Source organism: Erpetoichthys calabaricus, chromosome 4 (assembly GCF_900747795.2).
Source record: "Erpetoichthys calabaricus chromosome 4, fErpCal1.3, whole genome shotgun sequence".
In the NCBI taxonomy this organism is placed as follows: Eukaryota; Metazoa; Chordata; class Cladistia; order Polypteriformes; family Polypteridae; genus Erpetoichthys; species Erpetoichthys calabaricus.
In genome coordinates this window covers 160,326,944-160,350,861 of record NC_041397.2, presented here as the reverse complement: position 1 = coordinate 160,350,861, position 23,918 = coordinate 160,326,944, and the positions used below count along the sequence as shown (strand labels likewise).

Sequence of the window (23,918 nt, the reverse complement as noted above, 5' to 3'; positions counted from 1 at the left end):
CCATGTTTGTTAGATAGATACTTTATTAATCCCAAGGGGAAATTCACAGATGTTCCAGATGTGGCGAAGATCAAAACAAGGAAAGCAATAGTGGACATCACAAAGAGCAACTACTTCTACTGACGGACCACAGGAACTCGTGGCTACAGCAACCCAAGGTCTGTCATCAGCGGTCGTTGGACAACTTCCTGTTTTTCGTCACCTTAAACAAACTGTTCGTCGCGTTCGGCGTGTCAATGAGGCACCAATGTAAAACCCAACTAGTCTGGACGACTTGACTATACCTGTTGAATATTCTATGACTACTGGAGGTGAGCAATTTCTTCGATAAGACAGTGGACCAGGAAACCAGCGATTCTTAGCCTTTTCAACGCAGGGGAATCTGCAGGTCCTTGCCAAATGTGAAGCCTGGTTATGCAACGGAACTTTAAAATTTGCACCTCATTTGTTCCAGCAAATCTACACGATTCATGGGATAAAGTACGAAGCAACGTTTCCTCTTGTTTACGTGCTCATGATTGACAAGAGTTCAAGTAGTTACATTCGAGTACTTACTGAACTGAAAAACATCTGTCAACGGTTGGATCCTAAGACAATTGTTACAGATTTCGAGCAGGCCAGTATTCGGGCGTTCAACACGATGTTCCCACGTGCAACTCATCAAGGATGCTTCTTCCACTTCAGTCAGTGTCTGTGGCGTCGGATGCAGCAGACACCGGACATCATTCAGCGATATACGTCTGATGCTGAGTTTGCTCTAGGTCTTCGTCATTTGGCTGCACTGGCTTTCGTTGCCCTGGATGATGTTGTCGATGTCTTTGAAGAGCTGATGGACGCGCCTTTCTTTGTCAACAATTACAGAGACATCAGCGACCTGCTTAGTTACTTCGAAGACACATGTATCGGACGCCCATCACGACGCAATCTACGTCACAAACCGATCAACGATCTCCCATACTGTATTGAGGATTTGTTCTGTGTATTGTACTGTATTGTATCGACCCCCTTCTTTTTGACACCCTCCACATGTCCAACCTACTTGGAAAGGGGTCTCTCTTTGAACTCTTTCCCAAGGTTTCTTCCATTTTTTCCCTACAAGGGGGTTTTTTTTTTTTGTTTGTTTGGAGTTCTTTCTTGTCTTAGAGAGTCAAGGCTGGGGGGCTGTCAAGAGGCAGGGCCTGTTAAAGCCCATTGCGGCACTTCTTGTGTGATTTTTGGGCTATACAAAAAATAAATTGTATAATTGTGTTTTTGTGCCTCCTGCTCACCCTGCTGATGTTCCACTACAATAGAGGACAATCTGGCAATCTGCTCTTGCAACGAAACAACCCGTTGACAGACTATTCCCAGAGGTTGTCTTGCGAGTCCCTGTCCATTCTACCCGAAAAATGTCCAACACCCTGCATGGCTGCTGGTCAAATAGTTCTACAGGACTCATCCCAAGGGATGCTTGCAGTGCCTCCCAGACAGCAAACAGGAGGAAAGACACAACAGTATTCCTGGAGGCTGGATTGTCATGGGTTACCCACCGAATCATCCGTTTTAGGGTTTTATTCGAATCATTCAGTCCGGTCATTCGTCTGCAGATGATAAACTGTGGAGTGCAACTGCTTAATTCTGAAACTTTCACATAGCTGCTTCATGATGTGAGACATAGTGTGCCCTGATCAGTGAGACTCTTGTGAGGGATTCCAATATTTCTGAACTTATCAGAGAGGCGTCCACCTGTCGCAGCACTGCGACTTCTGGGTATCTTGTGGCATAATCGATTAACACAAGCATATACTGAAAGCCACTTTTACTCCTTTGGAAGCAGACCAACAATATAGTATCTAATCTCCCCCTCTGAAATGGGACGTCTAAAACGGGTGGTACAAGGGGTGCCCTGGCGGGTTTGTGAGCAGAAGACAGTCCGGACAGGCCTTACAAAATTGCTCCACATTCTGGCCCATATTCACTCAATAAAAGTGTTTCGAAATGCATTCCCTCATCTTTTACGTCTCGAGATGACCCCCCCCCCAAAACGTGACTGTGAGCAATTCTTAAAACCTTTTTTCTTATGCTCACTTGGTACTACCAACTACTTGATATGTCCGTCACCCATGCAATCAGAAATCAACCGATATAGAAAACCACCCTTAAGTAAAAAATGTGGTGTTTTAAAATTCGGGTCCTCTCTCTCCAGATAGTAAGAGTCAGTCATTTGCGACGTGGGCTTGTCTGAATCCAAATTTCAAGTTTTCGGTTCATTGTAGGCGAGCAAACTCTGTCTGGATGGCAGTCTCTGCATCCTCCATGTTTGATGCAGCATCTCGCTCACCTCCCACTGCTATTTAGTTTTCGTCAGGGTCTGTATTGAGCCTCCAGTATGTGGAGGCTGTTGGTGCGTGCGACAGCGTGGAAAACTTTTCCAGCTGTCCCAGGTCTTCACTTGAGGATTCGTCCCCCAGCTCGCTGGACAACTCCGTTTCAATTTTAAACCCGTTTCTTTGACTGACATTGTCTGCGATGGGCCCCTCTATCCACTACGGCGGTAGGCACTTTGCAGGTGGCCAAGACCAATGGAAAGCTGGCATTCCTTTTTCCTACTGGGAGTGGGGGGTGAGGTGTCTGATATGGCAGTCCAAACCTTAAAGTTCTTCCCTTTAAGTTTCAGAGGGAGTAATATAGTCTTGTATGTTTTAATGTCCCCTTGGACGCAGCGGATGTTCTTTGTCTGTGGTCTTATAAGGGGTCTGCTGGAGCAAGTCACAGCTGACTACGCAGAGATTGCTACCAGAGTCCAACAATGCCTGAGAATTCCTATCTGGCCAATGTAGAAAACCTTTAAAATTGTCATCTTTTAACATCTTGGGGAAAACTTGCGAGCCACATACCTGGGCCAGACTGATAGCCATTGGTTGTGCAGGTGAGAGGGACACTCACGAGCCAGATGTCCCAGTTGATCACAGCAAAAGCAGCTGTGTTTAGTCTGCAATATGATGATCACACTATGGCATCTTCTACCCATGGTGCTGGCGACCCTGAAGTCTGTGCTGCCTGGATCGAAATCGGGGTCAAGCCTGAGTAGCCCCATTGTTTCCAGGTGTCTTGTGCACTCTAGTTTGCAGGTCAGATCATATTTCATCACAAAAGCTCTTGTCTATCCCTGACAGAACTCCACCAATAGTGAGCTTCTCCACAATGTGCTCGAAAGGGTCTCCACGGATCCTTGAATTAGGTCCACTAAGCCCTGGATCTGTCCTCGTACAGGACGATCTGTGCAGAGGAGTATCTGTTGCTTCAGGCAGTCATAATCATCAAGCCTTTTCGGGAGGGAGATTCTGTACAGCTTGGAGGGCTTCTCAGGTTAAAAACTGGGCCAAAATCGCTGCCCAGGCTCCCCTGTCCCAGCACATCAATGTTGCCAAACGTACAAAGCAGAATAGAAAACACTCAGGGTCGTCATCTTCGGTAGCACATCTCGTGGCTGTGCCAGGGTAGGGGTGGCCGCCAGAGTCTCATCTTGCTCCGGGGGTGGTTGTACTTCTTGGGGATCTATTGGTGCAAGGACCCCACTCCTGGGATCTACCACTCTCCTATACATTGACACAGCAATCAAGCAGGGTCATGGCCAGTTAATACTGTTCCCTGCATTTATAATGTTCCTTGCATCACCCATCAATGACAGGCACTTATAGCACAACCGCAGTTAGCTTGGATTTGCTTTCATGGCGAACTGCTGCAGTGCTCGGAGCTTGCAGTTGCCCCAGCAATGAATAAACTGTCTTCCATAGACATAGCGATTGTGGTTCGGGACACTGTTTGGTGTGTTGTCCCATTGTAGGGAGTCCCAAAGATCAGTTTGTAATGTGTGAAGACTAAAGTCCAAATGTCAAAAAAAAAAAAAAGCAGGTGCCCTTTTATTCAGGAATATAACCAAATCAAAATATATTATTCAATTTACATGTTACTGTCAATGAGTAAAAACTGAAGCTCAAAAATCAATTGACAGAAAGTTGACATGTCTGTTTGGCTGGTGTAGAGGTAGGAGCTGCTGCCACGTAAGCAAAAGGTAGTGGGTTTGAGCCTGGGCTCCTTTTGTTTTGAGTGGTGAGGTGATATTATTATTCTTACTATACTGTAATAACATATATTGTCTGCAACACCCGAGGTACATTTTTGCTACCTGTGAAAGATGTGGCTGAACGGATATAAGCAGACAGACAAACGCTGGTGAATAATGTCTTGGTATCTTGTTGTCACTTGAATTTTTTTGTTATTCAGTTTTATTCTTGAATAAAAGCACACTTGTTTCATTATACAGTTGTGAAAGTATTTTACATTCCAGTAACCACTTGAATGATATTAAATCTGTCTCTGCCTCTGTTGTGCAGGCATATACATTCTTAATGTCATTTGAACATGAGTTGTAATTTGAACTTTTTTTTTTTTTATCTTGCCCAATCTCCACATTTATGGTGCATTGAACTGAGAATGCAGATAGACTTATTTTTTTTGGGCACATTGTTAGCATGGCACTGCCAGATCTAAACAGTAGTGTGGAAAATTGCATTGCATACTGAAGTGGTTTTAGCTATAGGTGGAAGTTCTGTGAAGCGACGTGAAGAAGTTGTCTGTTGTTACGGGTCTGCCTTTGTCCAGACACTGCTCCATAAGCTTTATGACCACAGTCTCGGAAAGTCTATGAATAATTAAGCTTGTGATTTTTCATCCAGAGGAAGATTGTCGTTCGAATCTTGTGCTCCTGGATTTCTAGGCACTTTACTCTGTTCGTTACAAGTGAGCCAAGCAGCCCTTTGTGAAAACTTAATTTTACCTGGTTGCACCCTGACCTCATTCTTTTAGACACCACCCCAAGCTTGTTACCAGAAGAGAGGATGTCAACACAGACTAATCAATAAAACAAAATATTTGTAATGCCATTTATCTCTTTTGGAGATAGTTGGGTTTTTTTTTCTCCCCCAAATATGATAAATTACATTTTTTGGGCTGTTTTTCACCCTATCACTTACACTCAAAATCCCCACCCAGTAACCACGTGTATAGCTCCTCTCAAGTACTCCAGGACTTTGCTGCTTCTTTCATCTCTTTAATTCCCAAGTATTTTTTAAAAGTATAGACTCTTAAGTCTTTAAATCTCACAGTTGATAGATATCAGACAAAAGTGCAACACCTTCAAAATACTTAGCACTTTGTTTATAATAATTAACACAGGAATTGTAAGATTTATATGGCTATCCAGCTTTCACATGACCTTTTGTATTCTTCAATGCATATTATTCAATTCATGATCAATGTAGCTAAAGTCCATCCTAATAGCAATACATGCAATGCCAGAACCAGTTATAGAAGGGCATGAGTCCATTGCAAGGCACACACGCACACTTACTTAACAGTACTCGCTTATTCAGGGCTAATTTAAAGAATCCAGTTAGCCTAACATGAATATTTGTGGGATGCGAGAGGTCAATGGGAATAACAGGAGAAGAATTCTCGCAGGAGCATAATGCATGTATACACCAGGACTCTGGTGCTAAGTAGTGAAACAACTTCTCTGCTGTGCTTCAAAAATCGCCTGATTGCCAAGTTTTATTTATTCTAACATAATGGACAAAAACTTGTTTAATGTTCTGTAACACTTTTATACTCTCAATGTTTTTAGGGGAAACTTGATAAATTTTTATCTATACTAATAAAAGGCAAAGCCCTCACTGACTGACTGACTGACTGACTCACTCATCACTAATTCTCCAACTTCCCGTGTAGGTAGAAGGCTGAAATTTGGCAGGCTCATTCCTTACAGCTTACTTACAAAAGTTAGGCAGGTTTTATTTCGAAATTCTACGCGTAATGGTCATAACTGGAACCTGTTTGACTGACTCACTCATCATTAATTCTCCAACTTCCTGTGTAGGTAGAAGGCTGAAATTTGGCAGGCTCATTCCTTGCAGCTTACTTACAAAAGTTAGGCAGGTTTCATTTCGAAATTCTACGTGTAATAGTCATAACTGGAACCTGTTTTTTTGTCCATATACTCTAATGGAGGAGGCGGAGTCACGTATCGCGTAATCATGTATTACGCCTCCTACGTAATCACGTGAACTGAAAACGAGGAAGAGATTTACAGCACAAGTCAAACGCGGGAACGAAGGTAAATGACGTTAATTGTTGACTGTCTTTTAATACTGTGTAATTGTTGAGTGTCTTTTAATACTGTGTAAGCATACATATTAACACATGTGCAATTAAACGTGTGCATTTACGGGGTGATTTCTCAGGCTTAAAAGCTCGCCTTTTATTAAAAAGGTAAATGCAAACTCTTTTCATTCTGAAGGGCACAAACCACGTTAGATTTCAGCCGTTAAACACGCAAAAATGTCAGTACACCAGATAAATAAGCGCAACATATTATCAGTTGTATTGTATGCTTACAATACATATAGAAATGTGTTAATCGTTATATTATGGGATAGTGTTTTTCGACTTGCGCCTTGATTTAAACGATTGCATGTCTTGGTGGGTTTGCGTAGCTTATTGTCAATATCTTTACACCTCTTTTTAAGACTTAATTTAAGAAGGTTTTCTTTTCTTCTTAATAAAAATTTAAAAGCAGTACTTCGCCGGTGCGAAGCGCGGGGATTTGAGCGACTGACGCATACAGACATATTCATGAGTGCAGGTACTTCGGAAAGGAAGCACCGTGTAAACCTAAACTTTAAATTAAGTTCATAGACCTACAAAAGGTTGCCATTGATTTGAGGCAAGATTGCTTTTCTCATGTACAACTATACATTGCATTCTTAACAGTAAGCTTGCATGGCTTAGTCATATTACAACCTGAGTGCTGAACTGACAACGTCGTATACAAACAGAACTGTAACAATCGTAATAAACAAACAAAAAAAAAGCGAAGAACCCTTGGATTTAATAAAAAGGCTCTTTCCTTGGCGAAGCAAGGAAAAAGGAAGACCTTATATGGCGTTCGTTTATAAAACAGTGGAAAAGCTGTGTTAAGGCTGCTTCACAAAAAAACAGATCCTTAACAAATTGCTATTGGGATATTTTCCCTCAATTTAAAAAGCTTTTCTTCTTTATAAAAATTTAAAAGCAGTACTTCGCGGGGATTTATATATATATATATATATATATAATATATATATATATATATATATATATATATATATATATATATATATATATATTTATATATATATATATATATATATATATGTAAGCTTATAAGTACTGCCTTACTTCTCTTTAAGAAAGGAAGATGTAATGATACTTGATTTAAACGATTCCATGTCTTGGTGGGTTTGCGTAGCTTATTGTCAATATCTTTGCACCTGTTTTTAAGACTTATTGACTGAAACGGGCTTTCACGAAAAAAGTTAGGGCTTTGCTACAGGATACACCCTCCACAAGTTAAGCAAGTAAAAATAAAAGTGTATATTTCTGTTTTATTTAAACCTAAGTTTGTATGCATAGCCCCATTTGGCTGTTTTACTTTTTTTTTCTTTCTTCAGTAATATTTAATCTCCTTAAAGAAAAAGAACATATGCATTTTACTTTTTTGTATCTCTTTAGTAATATTTTAGTGTAAAAGGATAACCAGTATTTAAACCTTTTATGTTACTTTATAAAGTTATTTTACACAATGTTGAAAAATTAATAAGAAAGCTACATAATTTGGCAGCTGCTGCTTTAATTTTCAATGAAATGAAAAAAGCTCTCCAAGAGAAAACCTCAATGAAGAAGAAACAGTTTGCAAATATATATCTATACTAATTAATAAAAGGCAAAGCCCTCACTGACTGACTGACTGACTCACTCACTCATCACTAATTGTCCAACTTCCCGTGTAGGTGGAAGGCTAAAATTTGGCAGGCTGATTTCTTACAGCTTACTTACAAAAGTTAGGCAGGTTTCATTTCGAAATTCAACGCGTAATGGTCATAACTGGAACCTCATTTTTGACAATATACTGTAATGGACGGCAGCTTGATGGCCGTGGGAGGCGTGATGACGTGACACTCAATTCCGCCTCCCACGGCCATCACGTGAAAAGACTGTGAACTGAGTAAGGAGAAATGAAGGAAGAGCCGCAAACAGCGAAGAACAAAAAATTAATTAAACAATTGAGAAGGGAGCGAGTGAAGCATACAAGCATGTTCATAAGGGAAACAAAGCACGGTGTAAAACGTAAGTTTAAATTAAGTTTATAGAAACGCTCCCGCTGCGGATTGCAATAACATATTCGCGAGATAAAAGTTTAATGAGAAGACACGAGGTATAAACGAACCACATGCCGTAGCGCAACGTTAGGGGCAACAGTTTCAACCATTCTATGATCTGCTTCTCGCAACTGAAAGACGGCACATGGCGGATGTTAGCCGACTTCCTGACCGCAACGTTAGGGGCTTCAACTCTGGCGCTGACGATAGAGATTCGATTCCCAAGAGGGGATGAAGTGAGTGTGTATGCCTGATGAGCCCAGAATTAGGGAGAAACACGTGTCGCATACTCTTTGCATTATTTGAAAGTAAACTATTAAAACCATTCTATGATCAGCTTCTGGGAACAGAAAGAGGGCACGTGGCGGATGTAAGGCGACTTCCTGACCAACCACAAGCGTTACCTGGCAGGTAACCACCCGTACAGTCAGATTGTGATTCAGAAAACAAATGCCATGAATGTAATTACCACGATCTACATACTGTCAAATAAATGAAACACACGCCGTAGCGCGACAGCTATGAAAAGCGAGGTTCAGAAAAAAACAGATCCTTAACAAATTGTTATTGGTATACTGTATTTTCGATCCGTTTAAAAAGGTTTTTCTTTTCTTAAAAAATTAAAAGCAGTACTTCGCTGCAACGAAGCGTGAGAATTTGGCTATATATATCTGCTTCTCACACTTAAAAGAGGGCACGTGGCGGATTTTAGACGACTTCATGACCAAACATAACTGTTACCTGCCACGTAGAGTTACCACTTTTAATACAAAAAAATAAGGGACGCATACTGCAGCGGGTGCCACATCCCAGTGCCAACACTTTGCAGACTGTACTTAAAAGACCCGCCCTCCTCACTGGACAGTTAAAAAGACCAATCAAACTAACGATGACGTCAAGTATTACCCAATCAAAAGTACGAAAGGAGGCATCTTCATAAAATGCGTGTGGGATGATTTGCATGAGACGCTGCTTTAAAAAAAATGATAAAAAAAATAAGGGATAAATCCCGTCCCGTATTGATTCAAAACGGGACGCGCAATTTCATTCTCAAATACGGGACGATTCCGTATTTTAAAGGACGGGTGGCAACCCTACAGTGCCAGGTAACCACCCATACAATCAGATTGTGATTCAGACTAGGAATGCAATGAATGTAATTACCCCGATCTACATACAAGGCGAAAGTCTTGCAACATTCAAAGATGATGGTTTGGGATAAGTACACCATAGAACATAAAAGAGCTTATGAAGCCTTGAACCAAAAAAAGCAAGATCTCAGAGATCGTAAAAAAAAAAAAATAGGAGGTAATGTCGTTTTACTCGCTGTAGATTTTAGTCAAACATTACCAGTTATTCCACAAGGGAGACCAGCAGATGAACTCAACGCGTGTTTAAAATCCATGCTTCTCCCACGCTCGGTTATATGTCACGTGTTCTCGGGTAGGTACACCAAAAAATGTATACATTTAAGCATGTAATGGGCAAACAAAAAATGAGGTATACCCGAAGGCACTGCAGTAGTACTTAATGTAACTTTACTTCTTAAATGTTAATGTTTTACTGTTTAATAATTTATACGCTTCTTATATGTTGTTCAAATTCTTTTTATCAAAATACCAGTGACAGCGCAATGCACGATAACATGGAGTGAATACACCATACGCATCCGCCCACGGCCGCCCTGGTGTGCACAGATAGGAGTTGATTCTACAATAAAATAAAATAAAGATATAACCCCAGGATTGTTTCCTGCCTTGTGCCCTGTGTTGGCTGGGATTGGCTCCAGCAGACCCCCGTGACCCTGTGTTCGGATTCAGCGGGTTGGAAAATGGATGGATGGATAATAGCAGCTCACTCCTCAAAACGTGGAGCACCCCGTCTCAAACCCGGAACCTTTTGGTTATAAGGGAGCAGTTCTTACCGCTGCACCATCCAAGAATACATATCAACTGGATGGATGGATGGATGGATTTTACTGTTTAATAATTTATATTTATATGAAATGTGCTTCTTATATATTACTTCATATTCTCATATGATAATGATGTTAATGTTGTTTATATTGATTTCTATGTTATTGAAACTGCATGTATGTTTGTATATGTATGTATATATATATTTATATATATATATATATATATATATATATATATATATATATATATATAATATATGTGTGTGTGTATATATATATATATATATATATATATATACATATATATATATATATATATATATATATATATATATATATATATATATATATATATATACATACACTATTTCTCCGCTGCGAAGCGCGGGTATTTTGCTAGTACACAAATAAAGGTGGCATGGTTAAATTGAAAACCTAAGGTCCAAATGTACAATATTAATGTAGCAATACAAAAGGGACAGATGAGATGAGAGTATGTCATAGCACAATTTAACAGGGTATTTTTCTTTATTTTTGAAGACATGGTTTAGTAAGAAGCTGGCCAGCTCCATCATCCTACTGGATTGCATTACTCTGAAAATGTGCATAAATTATTTGACTTCAATAACTATGTTAAGTGGCAGCCTTTTTTCCCCTGCATATAAAGTCACAATCCTGCTTAATGTGTGAAAAATATAGACTACAATGGATGCAATTATATTTTCCAAATGGTTGGACTAAAGGCCATTTTAATACAATACTACTAGCTCTTTTTCTGTGGAAGTGTTTTTAAAAGTCTGGTGCGAAGTAAAACTACTACAGCGATCATTCTCAGGGTTATGATTTTTATTTAGCAAATGTCTATGCCAGGGGTAGGCAACGTCGGTCCTGGAGTGCCACAGTATGTGCAGGTTTTTGTTCCAACCCAGTTCCTTAACGAGAACTCAATTATTGCTGATGGAGCACATATTGCTTAAGTGACATTTTAATGCTTCATTTTAGTGGTCTCGCTTGTTAAGGTTCTCCAACCTTAATTGCTTATTTCAATCTTAAACTGCTGCATTCAGTGTTTTAATTGCTCCTTATTAGCAATAAGATGTAAAAGACAAAGCAGCCAGCAGTTCTCCAGCTAGCTTTTTTCCAATTACATCTGTGTGTGTTCATCATGCACTGTTTGATTTAATAAAACACTTAATAGAAAAATGTGACAGACTGAAAATGATCTGTTTTAGGCTTCAAATCATTTGGATGATATCCTTGGAAAGGAAAAAAATCTACGATATAAAAGCCTAACATTGCACAGACTAACAAGCCATAAAATTAAATAAGGTCTGAGATTGGCAATGATTGGTTTCTAATTAAGCAATTGGGTTGAATGAAAACCTGTAGCCACTGCGGCTCACCAGGACCGACATTGCCTACCCCTGTTTTACATCTTTTTGCTAATAAGGAGCAATTAAAACACTGAATGCAGCAGTTTAAGATTGAAATAAGCAATTAAGGTTGGAGAACCTTAACAAGCGAGACCACTAAAATGAAGCATTAAAATGTCACTTAAGCAATATGTGCTTCATCAGCAATAATTGAGTTCTCGTTAAGGACCTGGGTTGGAACAAAAACCTGCACATACTGTGGCACTCCAGGACCGACGTTGCCTACCCCTGGTCTATGCCACATTGACTTACAAAAGCGAGCTCCAAAATATTTCACTGCCTATTAAAATGGTGGATTAATTATATACTTTACACTATGGGGTCACTTTATTTGATTCACCTAACTACTGTTAAACCAGCCTAAATTTGTTGAACACTTTTGACTGTAGTAGCTATTAACTCATAAAAAAATGTCCCTTCTTATGGCAATTACTTTTGTATTGAATTGAGCTCTACTGCAGGGATGTCCACTTTAACACTAGAATCCTTGAAGCCTATGAAAAAACTTTTAATCCCGGCCAACCTTAAATCCCTTCGCACCTGTCCATCAGAGTGTTTTCTTTTGTAAATGTGCCAATCCGCACAAGCAGCAAGCAGCCTGCTGTCCCATCCCCCACCTTGATGGAGCTCAACTCGAGCAAAAAGTTCTCCTAGCTCAAGCCAAGGCTCCTTATCTGTGTTTGAGGTTCCTGGAGTTGTATAGGTTAATAATAATATAATATGACACTGCCAGATCTAAACACTAGCATGGCAAATTGCTCGCTTACTAAAGTGACTATAGCTGCAGGTGGAAGTCCCATATTACTTCTGGTGCCAAGCAGAGTTGCATTACTGTGCAGCAGTCTATTAGCCAGCAAAAACGCTGTAAAAAGCTGGTTGTTCTTACGGTCCTGCCTTTGTGCAGTCTGATAGCGGTCACGGGACATTGTATCTTTGATTGCCGGTACAACAAATAGTTCTGAGCAGGTATCAGTCACAGCACCCACTGTGGTCATCGCTGCTCTTGTGAGAAGAATGGAGATAAATGCCATGAACTCAAAGGGAGAAGCAAGTTTATTTTACCACGTGAACATCACTTAAAGAATAAAACTGAATAATAAAAAAAACAGCAGCCAAAATTTACACCGGGTATTACAGACGCAAATCAAATGTATGTTTTTACTATAGTAATAATAATTATAGCAGCTCACTACTCAAAAAGCAGAATGGCTGGTCCCGAACCCGGGACCTTTGGGCTATAAGGCAGCAGTTCTTACCTCTGCACCATTCAAAAATACATTAAAACTCCCTGTCGAGTGACATTTGGGCTTGGGTTTTTAACTCATTGATAGCAATATGTAAATCAAATGCTTTTTTTTTTTCCTTTTGTTATATTCTTGAATAAAAGTGCACATTTTTATTTGATATTTGGACTAAAGTCTTCAAACATTATACACTTCACGTCATTATTAGTATAACATGGAAAAGGTTTCTGCTTTAGACATGTGTTTATCATTTCTTGCCTCGCATTTATTTCCTTTCATCCTACACTTACCCAGATCTTTGTAGACATGGAACACACATGAAATGAATGTATTCTAAATAATATACTTTGCTATTTACCCTATACTACTCCAGGAATCTCACATGCAGATAAGCCTTGGCTTGAGCAGGGAGAACTTTTTGCCCAAGTTGAGCTCTGTCATGGTGGGGGATGGGACAGCAGGCTGCTTGTGCTGATCAACACATTTAGAAAACAAGACCCTGATGGAGAGGTGCGAAGGGATTTAAGGTGGGCCAGGATTCAGAGTTTTTTTCATAGGCTCCAGGGATTCAAGTGTTAACCAGTGTTTTTATGGCAACCATTCTAGAACTTCTTTGGTCTTGTAGTATAAATTGTTATCCTGCTGTAAAAGCCCATTCAATGATGAGTGTGATCGTGCAATAAATGCAAGCATCTAATCGGCAGCAATTTTCAGATGTAGTGTTGCATTCAGACATTATTTGTATTAAAACACCCAGTCTCTGCTTTGAAAATGAACCACACTTATTACACAGCCAACTCTAGCTAGTATTGTAATTAGTCAGACACATGTGGGATTTTCACCCCACCCTCATGCTTCTATCAACATGGTTCCAAGATTCATCGAAAGAAATAGTTTTTTCCCAGTCCTTCAGAGTCTAATGTCCAGGTTCTATAGCCTACTGCAACTGCACCTTGTTTATTGATAAAGGATTACAATTTATTTGTCTTTGGCTGCTATGCCATATCTTTGAAAAGGTGCGGTAATTTTTGTATCCTAATAGCAGACATACTGTATTTTACTCTTGCTTTTTGTTTCACTTTGTAAAAGTCTTGTCACCCTGACTACTTTCTCTTAGTGGTCTGTTTCTGGCCACTGGGTTTTTCTTTGGGTGATGGTCAATTTTAGATACAGTAGTTATAATTGTGTATGCAAATGCCAGCAGAGTTGCTGTTACAGAAATAGTAATGTTGGTGTGTCTGCAATCACAATCATTCTGCATATAAGGTGATTTTCAAGCTGAATATTTTATTCTCTCCAAGTGACCTGCATAAAATCTGTGTCTCTCTTTAAATTATACTGTCTGCATATAATAGTTTCTCCAGTGGAGTAGTCTGTTATTTGTGGAAGGTGCAGACATGGCTAAAAAGAGTCCATTCTATATATCATGATATAAAGCTTTATAAAGTTTCAATGCCACTTCAAAAATGCATTTATTACTCATTACTGATGGTATCTAAGTGTCATTAGCATGTCATTAGAGCATTTGTGATGCTATGTAAATGTCATTAGCATGTAATTAGAGCATTTAAGGTCTTGTTACATGTGAGTAATAAATGCATTTTTGCAGTACCTAAATTAAAGTGTTACCAAAGTTTAAAACGGTCTTTGTTAACTGTATGTTGGCCTTGAAGCAATGTAAGACAGAGTCATTCTCTATGGATTTTGTTTTCTCTGTGTTCATAATGAATTTTTTTTCTAGGTGCTCTAATTTCCTCCACTTTCCAAAAGTAATTACGTTTAGGTTGACTATTGACTCTAAACTAGCTTTGTGCTAGTGAATGTAGTCACACTGTACAGGAAACACTTAAAGAGTTTGTTCCTGACTTGTGCCAGATTCTGCCCTTGATCAGTGAATGTGTCCTTACCTCAGCTGGCATAACTTCAAAGTCTGGTTGCTGCCTTATTTCCAGTACTATCAGAATGAGCTCTGCACCCTTTGAGCCTGTACTTTAACAAGCAGAAAACCCTTGGCAGATAGACAGGAAACAGTTAAGTCTGACATGATCTTTTAATATATACCAGTTTTTTTAAAGAAAAGTTGATTGCATCCATCTATCGATCTTCTAAACCTCCTTTATCCTAAGTAGGGTCATGGGGAAGCTGGAGCCTATCTCAGCACTTGTCAGGCATAAGGCAGTACAAACCCTGGAGTGAGGAAACACACACCCACATCAATTTAGCATCGCCAATACTGGATTCCATAAAATTGAATACATTTTTGACAGGGTTTCTCAAGGCTGTTAAACAAAATACATTTTTGTGTAATGCTGCAGTAATTATGGAAGATTATAGATGCTAAAATTAAAGGCAATCCAAACTGTAGACTACACTGAAATGCAACACCTAGGCAGGTGGGCTACTTTGGTACAGTCTCCTCATGTCATAATTAAGAACATGTCAACCAATCCATCGATTGCAGTCCACTTGTCCGTTTTAAATGCAATGCAAAAGGGTATTTCATTTTTCATTTGTGTTCATAAATTGTGTGTCATAACTAAAGGCAAAGAAGACCTATTGCATTTCGCTTAGCAGTAGCTCCATGATTTGAGGCCATGCTTTGATTGTACCAAAACTAAAAGTAATCAAATTGACTAATAAGCATCAAAATATGGGGCAAGGGGCTTCAACAGTTACGGAAAGGGGTGTTTCAATCACAAGTGTGTTGCACTTGGTGAAACTACAGGACCCATAACCAAGAGACAAACCCAAGTATAAATAAAATTTGTATTCACACAAGCTACCTTCTGCAAAGGCTTCAAAAGCGACATAAACCAACACAATTCTTTTTTTTTTTTTTTCTTTTTTTTTTCTTTCTCCTCTCCTTCCACTCCTGTAGGTGAGCTTTGTCCTCTTCCACCTGACTTCAATCCTCCTGGTTGAGGTTGAGTTGTCTCTTTTATCTTAGACCCAGGAGAACTTCTGGTACTAGGGCATAACCTGATGGAAGTTCTTTTGGGTCAATCAGAAGTCCCATAAATTGGAGATTGTGAATCCCATCAGCTCCCCCTGGAGGGGGGGAGACCTATTTATCTGTGCTCATCTCCCCTGGTCCTTCCATTGCACTGGCCTCCCAAGTGGGTAAGGGTCCTTATTCAATCCCAGTTGGGATGCCAGTCCCTGTGTACCATTCATTACTTTGGAAAGAAGGTGAACAGGGAGTTGATAAGGCAGATGTAAGGCAGTACATCTATTTTGCTTTTAGTTATATCATGCATTCTAGGGACATGAATTAAAATTCAATACGATTTTGTATTGCATTTTAAACTGGCACGAAAATTGCGTGCAGTAGTGAAAAGCAATCCGTAAAATGTTTTTAATTATGGTAAAACCATGCCAAAATTAAGTGTCCCACTTCCATATGTATTGCATTTTAAAATAGTTGCATTTTATTTTGGCAAGAATAATCTTCCATAGTTATTACACAGTGGCCTTGAGTTTTTTTTTTTTTTTTTTTGGCCACCTCAAATAAGAATGACCGCCTCAGAAATAATATACACAATACGTACTAAGAATGGTTAGAAAAAAAATCACTGTTTGCTGATGAATCGTCATCTTGCACTGAAAAAATGAGAAACATCCGACTTTTAGTTGAAACAAATTCATTCAAAGAAAGAAAAAACCCTCATCAAGACTTAAATATTTTTTATAAAAGTACATGTGCCACATTTGTTGGCATCCTTGGAAATTAATGTAAAACAATGTAACTGAAGCATGTTTCCCATTTACATTAGACATTAAGTTGATTGGAGTGTATAGAAACTTTCCAGCTGACTTCCTGATTAACTGGGATACAAATGTGAAGAGACCACCAAATTTCCTTCACCAACTATCCTCATGGCAAAGAAAAGAGAACACTCAATCCAAATGAAGAAGTGTGTTGGCCTTCATAACTCAGGGAATGGTTATAAAAAGAAATGGCTACTCTCCTGAAAATGCTCATTTTACAGTTGAGGCAATAATAAAATGGTCATCAATTGGAACTGTAACAAACTTGCCTGGAAGAGGATGCAAGTTTATTTTACACCCACATACAGTGAGAAGGATGGTAAGAGAGGCAATAATATCTCCAAGGATCACTGTTGGGGAATTGCAAGAAATAATAAAATCCTGGGGTTATCTAGCCTCCAGAACCACCATCAGACGACATCTCAATGCCAACAGATTATTTGGAAGGTATGCCAGAAAGAAGCCTTTTCTGTCAGTTACCCACAAACGTAAGTGCCTGGAGTTGGTAAAATGTTACTACAACTTTGAAACTGTGTTCTTTGGTACGATGAAACAAAAATGTAACTTTTTGGCAATAAACACACAAAGTGGGTTTGGTGTAAAAAGGATGGCTATAATTTAAAGAACCTTGTCCCAACTATGAAATATGGTGGAGGCCCTGTGATATTGTGGGGCTGTTTTTCCTCCAAAGGCCCTGGTAACATTCATGGATTCCATGAAATATCAGATTTTAAATCAAAACCTGGCTGCCTCTGCCAGGAAAGTAAAACTGGGTCATCATTGGATCTTCCAGCAGGATAATGATCCGCAACACATGTCCAGATCAACCCTGCAATGGTTAAAGAAGAATGGTCTCCGATGCCATGCTCTGTATTCTTCAACCTTATAAAATGTTACAAGAAAAAGACTCTGTACAACCCCCCCTTTGCTAATATAAAAACACAGTATTAAATGCAACAATTGTGGCATGCGTTTTTGTTAAAAATATTTATTTCTTGTTGAGGACTTTGTTTTTCTTTGAATTAACTTGTTTCAATTAAAAGTCAGATGTTTCTCATTTTTTTCAGTGCAAGATGATGGTTCTTCAGCCAACTGATTTTTTTTTTTCTAACCCTTCTTGCTAATTTTTAAGAGGTACCATTAATAGTGGAGGGCACTGTATGTATATTATATATAAAATTCGCATTTGTATTAACTTTAACAATTTTTCAATTTTGTAACTGAATACTGAAAGCATTTCAATAAATTCAGTTTGCTTTCAGAAAAGAGGGCATGAATCACCAGCTGGCTGATATAACATGCGAGGTAAGATAACAAATTCATTATCTTCTATACTTTTCCTGCTTGCTGTGTGAATGTTCATCCATTTCCGGAGTACAGTGGGTGGGATGCAACATTGTTTTCTCTTTTGCTTTCAGAATTAGCTGTATAGTTTTCCATAACTCACAGTAAAGTTGTATTTTTCATCATAATTATAGTTTTTTTAATGCATCAGGAAGTTGTGTTGGACTTGATTAGGTCCAACTCTCAGATTGGTCACCATATACTGTTTTTGTTTATAGGGTGAACTTTGTCAGTTTTTAATCATGCAAAACTTTGTGGCATATGCGCATTCTTCCCTATATCCAAAAAGCATACATGTTATTAATGGCTTTACGATATCCTGGTCTGAGTAAACCTGAGTATGTCTGTGTATCCCACAATGGACTGGTATTCTTTCTTTGGTTGCTTTTCTGACCTGTGATGTTGCCTTGTGTAGGAAAAATGGGTAGTTTGAGGCCCACAAAAACCTATCCTTTGTCTTGTGATGTGTAAATGTATATTAGATTAACCTGGAATATGACATGTATGTAAAGTGTAGGGAAAGTAGTGCATATGTAGTATTTTTTTACTAAAATCATTGACTGAATTCAAACTAGTATATGTATGGAATACTTTAAGAATTTGTCAGGTTCATATTTAAATTTGATCTTTCCACTTTCATTAACCATAGTTGGTGCTTCTCAAAGCAATGTAACAGAGAAAATCTTTCTTTCTCACTGTCTTTCTTTGCTAAAGCCATGCTTTTCAGAATTAGTTTTACACTGTTGATGAATCATTTTACATTAATTTTTACATCATGGTGTAATTCTAGCTTCAATAATTGTTTTTCTATGCAAGATATACAAAGCATTTTATTTTTTTGAAATAATACAGAATATGTAATTCAACCTTTTTCAGTTTCTGCCTTTAAATAGCTATTAGCTCCTGATACCCCTTTGTCCAAAAGTTTGCAAACAGTAAACACATTGCACGATTACCTACTTTTTATTTTGCTTATTATAGCTAAATATACTTCTTGGTTGCATTGTGTTTTTCTCCAGGTGTGAATTTAAAATGAATTCCATATGTGTGAATCATGCTTTTAGCACCCATGTGTAGAGTTAATAGTAGTCATATGAAATCATTTTTGAATTGTGCTTAGATTGCTAATCCACTATCTTTTGCACTGTTCTGGAAAGAGATCAAACAAATCTATAGAATAGAATGGATACCCAATGAAAATAAGAGTAACTGCTTTATTTAACACTGTAGATTTGTTGTGAATTTTTCATAGAACACTGTTAGTGGGGGAAAACATAGTGCAAAGGTAAATAAAAGGCACATGTTAGTAGTTATTACCACTAAGATACACCAAAGGACATTTTGAGTGCTAGTTCATTAAAATCTACATTACCTAAAAATAAACTTGACATCTCATTACTGCTCCACTGTCTGATTTGAAGGCATTTGCAGAAACACTGCGTATTAAATTTGCTGAAGCAATCAGATGAGCAGAAAATACAAAACTTTGCATTTTACTAAAAACAACTACAAGTTTTGAAAGAGTTGTAAATTATATAATAAACATTTTTTGGTTTACAGTAGTGTTAGAACTATTCAGTGATTCTGATCATGGCTCATACAAGCTCATGTTGCAAAGCCTGCCTCCTACACTTTAACATTGTGCTGTAGCCTATGTTTAACCAATCAAGTGACAGTCTAGGAGAGCTGCAAGCGATATTCCATTTTCATCCATCTATACCACCCCCTTCCTGCTTCTTTCATGTCACTATGCAGCGAATGCATTCTGTTAGATAAAAAATATTTGCCAGTGTGCAAGAAGAGGAAGCAAAACTGCTATTGTGCTTGCAGCCTTTTCGAGTATGATGCTTTTATGGCTTGATTCATGTAACCAGTGGCTTGCATATTACAATCTACAAAACTTTAAAATAGGAATGCAGAGCTGGCCTTTCTGAGAGTAGATCAATGAAGACTGTATGTGTTTGAGCTTGTTTGGATCTGTTTGGATTTTTTTTTTCCCCCCAACAATGTCTATTCTTAGAAAAAACAAACAAAGACTTAATTCTCAAAATGAGTTTCATTCTCCGGAATCTTTATACAAGATGTTTCATGAGGTGAGTGAATATTTTTAATTACTATTTTGGATTTTAAAAAATTGTCTGTGCTTAAATAGATTCTAATAAAAACTACATAATAAACAAGTTTCAAGTATTCAATAAAAACTTAAAAATGAAAATTGTGAAAAACACTGAGCAGAAACATGGTTTCTGTCCAAGAAAAGAAATACAATTAGATTTTAAGCCTGCTTCTTTTTGAAGAATACACCAATAGGACTGTTACATAATATTTTTTTTTTTATCTTAATCCCCCCCAAGACTAATTATCCTTGTTCATTTAACACAAGCATCTTTATAACTCTGGCAGGCTTATGTGTGAATCAACATAAATTTGTCTGAGTGAATATGTATCAAAGTGAGTATGTATGCTTAAACATTTGTACATAATAAGGTGATCCTTTATTAAATGGAGTCGACTGTATGATAGAAATTCACTACAGTTTTCAATTGTCCAGATTTCCCTAATACTTGACAGAAAGAAGAAATGTTTTTGTACCAGTGCTCATAATTGCCTTTAGTCATATGCAGTGCATGAAGACTGTTTAAAGTGTTTGCAAATGTCATTTAACAGTTTGTCTCTTCAATATTTAGACTCTGTATTAGTTTACTTACAAATAATAATTGTGTATTGGCTTTTGTGTGTACCAAAATTTAGAATTTACAAGTAAATCTTAGCACTGCAGTAATTTTTTTTTCTGCTTTTTATGAATACAGTATACAAACATTGAAGCTCTCAAGGGGGAATTGTAGATGACTTCCATTAAAATTTTTTTTTTTTTTTTGTTTAGACTAAATGTTTCCTTTAATACTTATTAATCAACAAAGTTTTATGTTTTACAAAATATAAATATTGAATATATGGAAATATATTGCATGCAAAAGAAATTCGAGCAGCATTGGATCAAAACGGTCACCTAGTGAATGCAGACTACTGGTCATGTGGACACAGTATAATAGAGCCTGTGTTTACACCTCAAACTCTATTTATATATTGTTTACAATAATTTGAACTTATCTTGTGTTTTGAAATTACCTAATAAGTTGTTATCAGTTTTATTTTAAGTTTCCAAAAAAAAAAAAGTGTTTTTTGAATTTGTTTGATTTTTAAAAGGAGAAAAAGCCTTACCCAAAAACCAATGTGATTTTCTGTTTAAGCCATCCTCTCAGGCTGTTTTGCAGACAGGATTAATCAGTATCTTCTGCTGTTGTCACTTTGACAAACAGGCCCACTTTAGAAGTTGTGCTTTAATATGTTTTAAGTTTCTGAACAAAAATTTTTTTACAGATTTTTCAAAGATGAAATAATTAGAGTAAAATTTGGCTGACAATCAGTTAATAAAGGATTTTGAAGCCACAAGAAATTTTATTTATAAGTTACTCATTCCATAAACCTCTATATTGTGTATCTATAGGCATGAGGTGGGGTTTAACTTAAGTTCTTACGGCCTTAGTAAAAAACTGATGTAGTTTTTGGGCATTAGGAGTAGCTTTGAAGGTGTCAGTGAGATCATATATCAAAGGTGAACATTAACATTTAAGTTAATAATCGAATGATATTTGACCCACGAGGTTTAAAAACAAAGACTTATTTTATAATCTCCTATCAGACACGTGCATACATTTCATTGATTTATTAAAAAATATTGCCTCAAGATTACCTTTGGGTTTGACTTTATCCATGATTGCCATACAGTCACTGCTTAATAGTTAGTAACAGTTATATACATTTACTGTTTAAACTTTACAATGGGGAAAAAAATTGTTATAAATATTTGAGATTTTTAGCTATTGGCTAATTTTCTTTTTGGGGGAAAAAAGCAATTAGTCATAAATGTACATACTGTATAAGAGGAAACTATAGCGTGTGTAGTGTTAATAAATTAAAATACAATTATTTAACACTAGAATCCCCAAAGCCCATGGAAAAGTTTCTGCTTTAGGTATGTGTACAGCATTTCGTTCCTTGTATTTCCTTTCATCCTACACTTACCCAGATCTTTGTAGACACAGAACACACAGGAAATGCATGTATTCCAAATAACAGTATACTGTATGTGACAATGCCGGTCCCCTACAGACTCCCTCTTCCAACATGGGAGTCACCATTGCTTGCATAGCCGGCGGAGACTCCGCAGCCGCGAACTTCATTCTTCCAACCCCTGTCTTGGCTGCCTCCGGACATTGCAGCCAGACCATCCAAGGTCGGCTCTCCTCCTTTCTTCCTTTGCGCTCACTTGGTCGCACCTCGGAAGCCTAGGGAGAGCACCTGCCTTGCTCGCCACACTCAACCCGAATATTCAGTGGGGTGAACTAGCCCCTAGAGTGCCACAGTCAATGCTCCTTCGTGGGGCCCCAGCTCGTACTGTCTCCTCTTTCCAGGTGGCCAGATCATCGCTAAGACTGCCTTTCACGTCTTTTAACCTCTTTCTTTACTTTTCATCTTTTTCCATTTCTTTGATTCCTCCCCTCTCCTTTTGTGCTGGCCTGTATATATGCACACACTTGTCTCTGTGGGCACAGTGCCTTAATCACATGCCGCAGGAAGCCAATGAAGTAATTGAGAACGATCGCATCCGCACATGCAGGTGCGACTCACCCCAACTACCCCATTAACTTCCCGCGGTCATGCAGTTGTGCCCACGGAGAGTAACATGGCTTTATGGTTTTAAATCTGGCCCTTTTTAATTTTTTTTTTGAAGCCACAGACCCTCTATATCACACTGTATTATTTACGACATATAACTCCTGGCACCTCACACACAGATAAGGAGCCTTGGCTTGAGCTGGGAGACCTTTTTGCCCGAGTTGAACTTCTGTCGGGGGAAAGGTGGGGGGATGGGACAGCAGGCTGCTTATGCTGATCGACACATTTACAAAAACAAAAGATGCTGATGGAGAGGTGCAAAGGGATTTAAGGTGGGCCAGGATTATGAGTTTTTTTGTAGGTTCAGGGATTCAAGTGTTAACCCTTTTTTAATTAGAAGAAAATTAGCTTATGCATGCCATGTGTAATTTGTAATATACCATTATGCAAAACAAGCTGGTGACAAAGAAATTATAAACTTCTCAACATTATTTCTCCTTTTATTCTAAAAGTATGTAGGGGGCATTTAAAAACATTTTAATGTTGTTGAATTATTGGGGCATATTAAAAGGAATATTACAGATAGTCTGGACCCCTCCAACTTTGTCACAGCTGGTCCACAAAGGATGCCATATCCCTTTAACTTTGCACCAACCTATGTAACGCAATGATAGGCAGCTATGCCAGAGTACAATACAGTTTACAATACAGTTTATTTTTGTATAGCCCAAAATCACACAGGAAGTGCCGCAGTGGGCTTTAACAGGCCCTGCCTCTTGACAGCCCCCCAGCCTTGACTCTCTAAGAAGACAAGGAAAAACTCCCAAAAAAAAACCTAGTAGGGAAAAAATGGAAGAAACCTTGGGAAAGGTAGTTCAAAGAGAGACCTCTTTCCAGGTAGGTTGGGCATGCAGTGGGTGTCAAAAGAAGGGGGTCAGTACAATACAATACAATACACAGAACAGAACAAATTCTCAATAAAAAATTAAAAATTTTTTAGAAGTACGGAGCAAAATTTAACAGTAGATGATATCACATAATAAGATTTAGAAAATTTTAGACTCCTGGAGACCTCATCCATCAAGCTGCCTCCCCCATTTGGTCATTCCACGGATGAAACAGTGTTGGGCCAGCCAATCCGATGAAAGGACTGTAAGCCTGTAAGCCCAACATCATTTTCTAGCCTGTGTAGTAAAATAGAAGGGTCGATGGTGTCGAATGCTGCACTTAAGTCCAACAACATAATTACAGTGGAGTTTCCTTCATCGGAGGATATCAGAATGTCGTTTACAAC

The 23,918-nt window shown here is 38.2% G+C and overlaps 1 protein-coding gene across 7 annotated transcripts in view; it reads left to right on the top strand.

Moving 5' to 3' along the window:
* Positions 1-23,918, top strand: part of LOC114641433 (TIAM Rac1 associated GEF 1) — a 471,138-nt gene that overhangs the window by 368,383 nt on the left and 78,837 nt on the right. Inside the window, exon 1 of one of the 7 annotated variants that reach the window (XM_051925741.1) lies at positions 19,536-20,037. The exons of the other annotated variants lie outside the window; for them this stretch is intronic. Coding sequence (XP_051781701.1) covers positions 19,900-20,037 — 138 coding nt within the window. The 5' untranslated portion in view covers positions 19,536-19,899. Of the gene's footprint in view, positions 1-19,535; positions 20,038-23,918 lie in introns of those variants that run through there. 7 annotated transcript variants of the gene reach the window in all.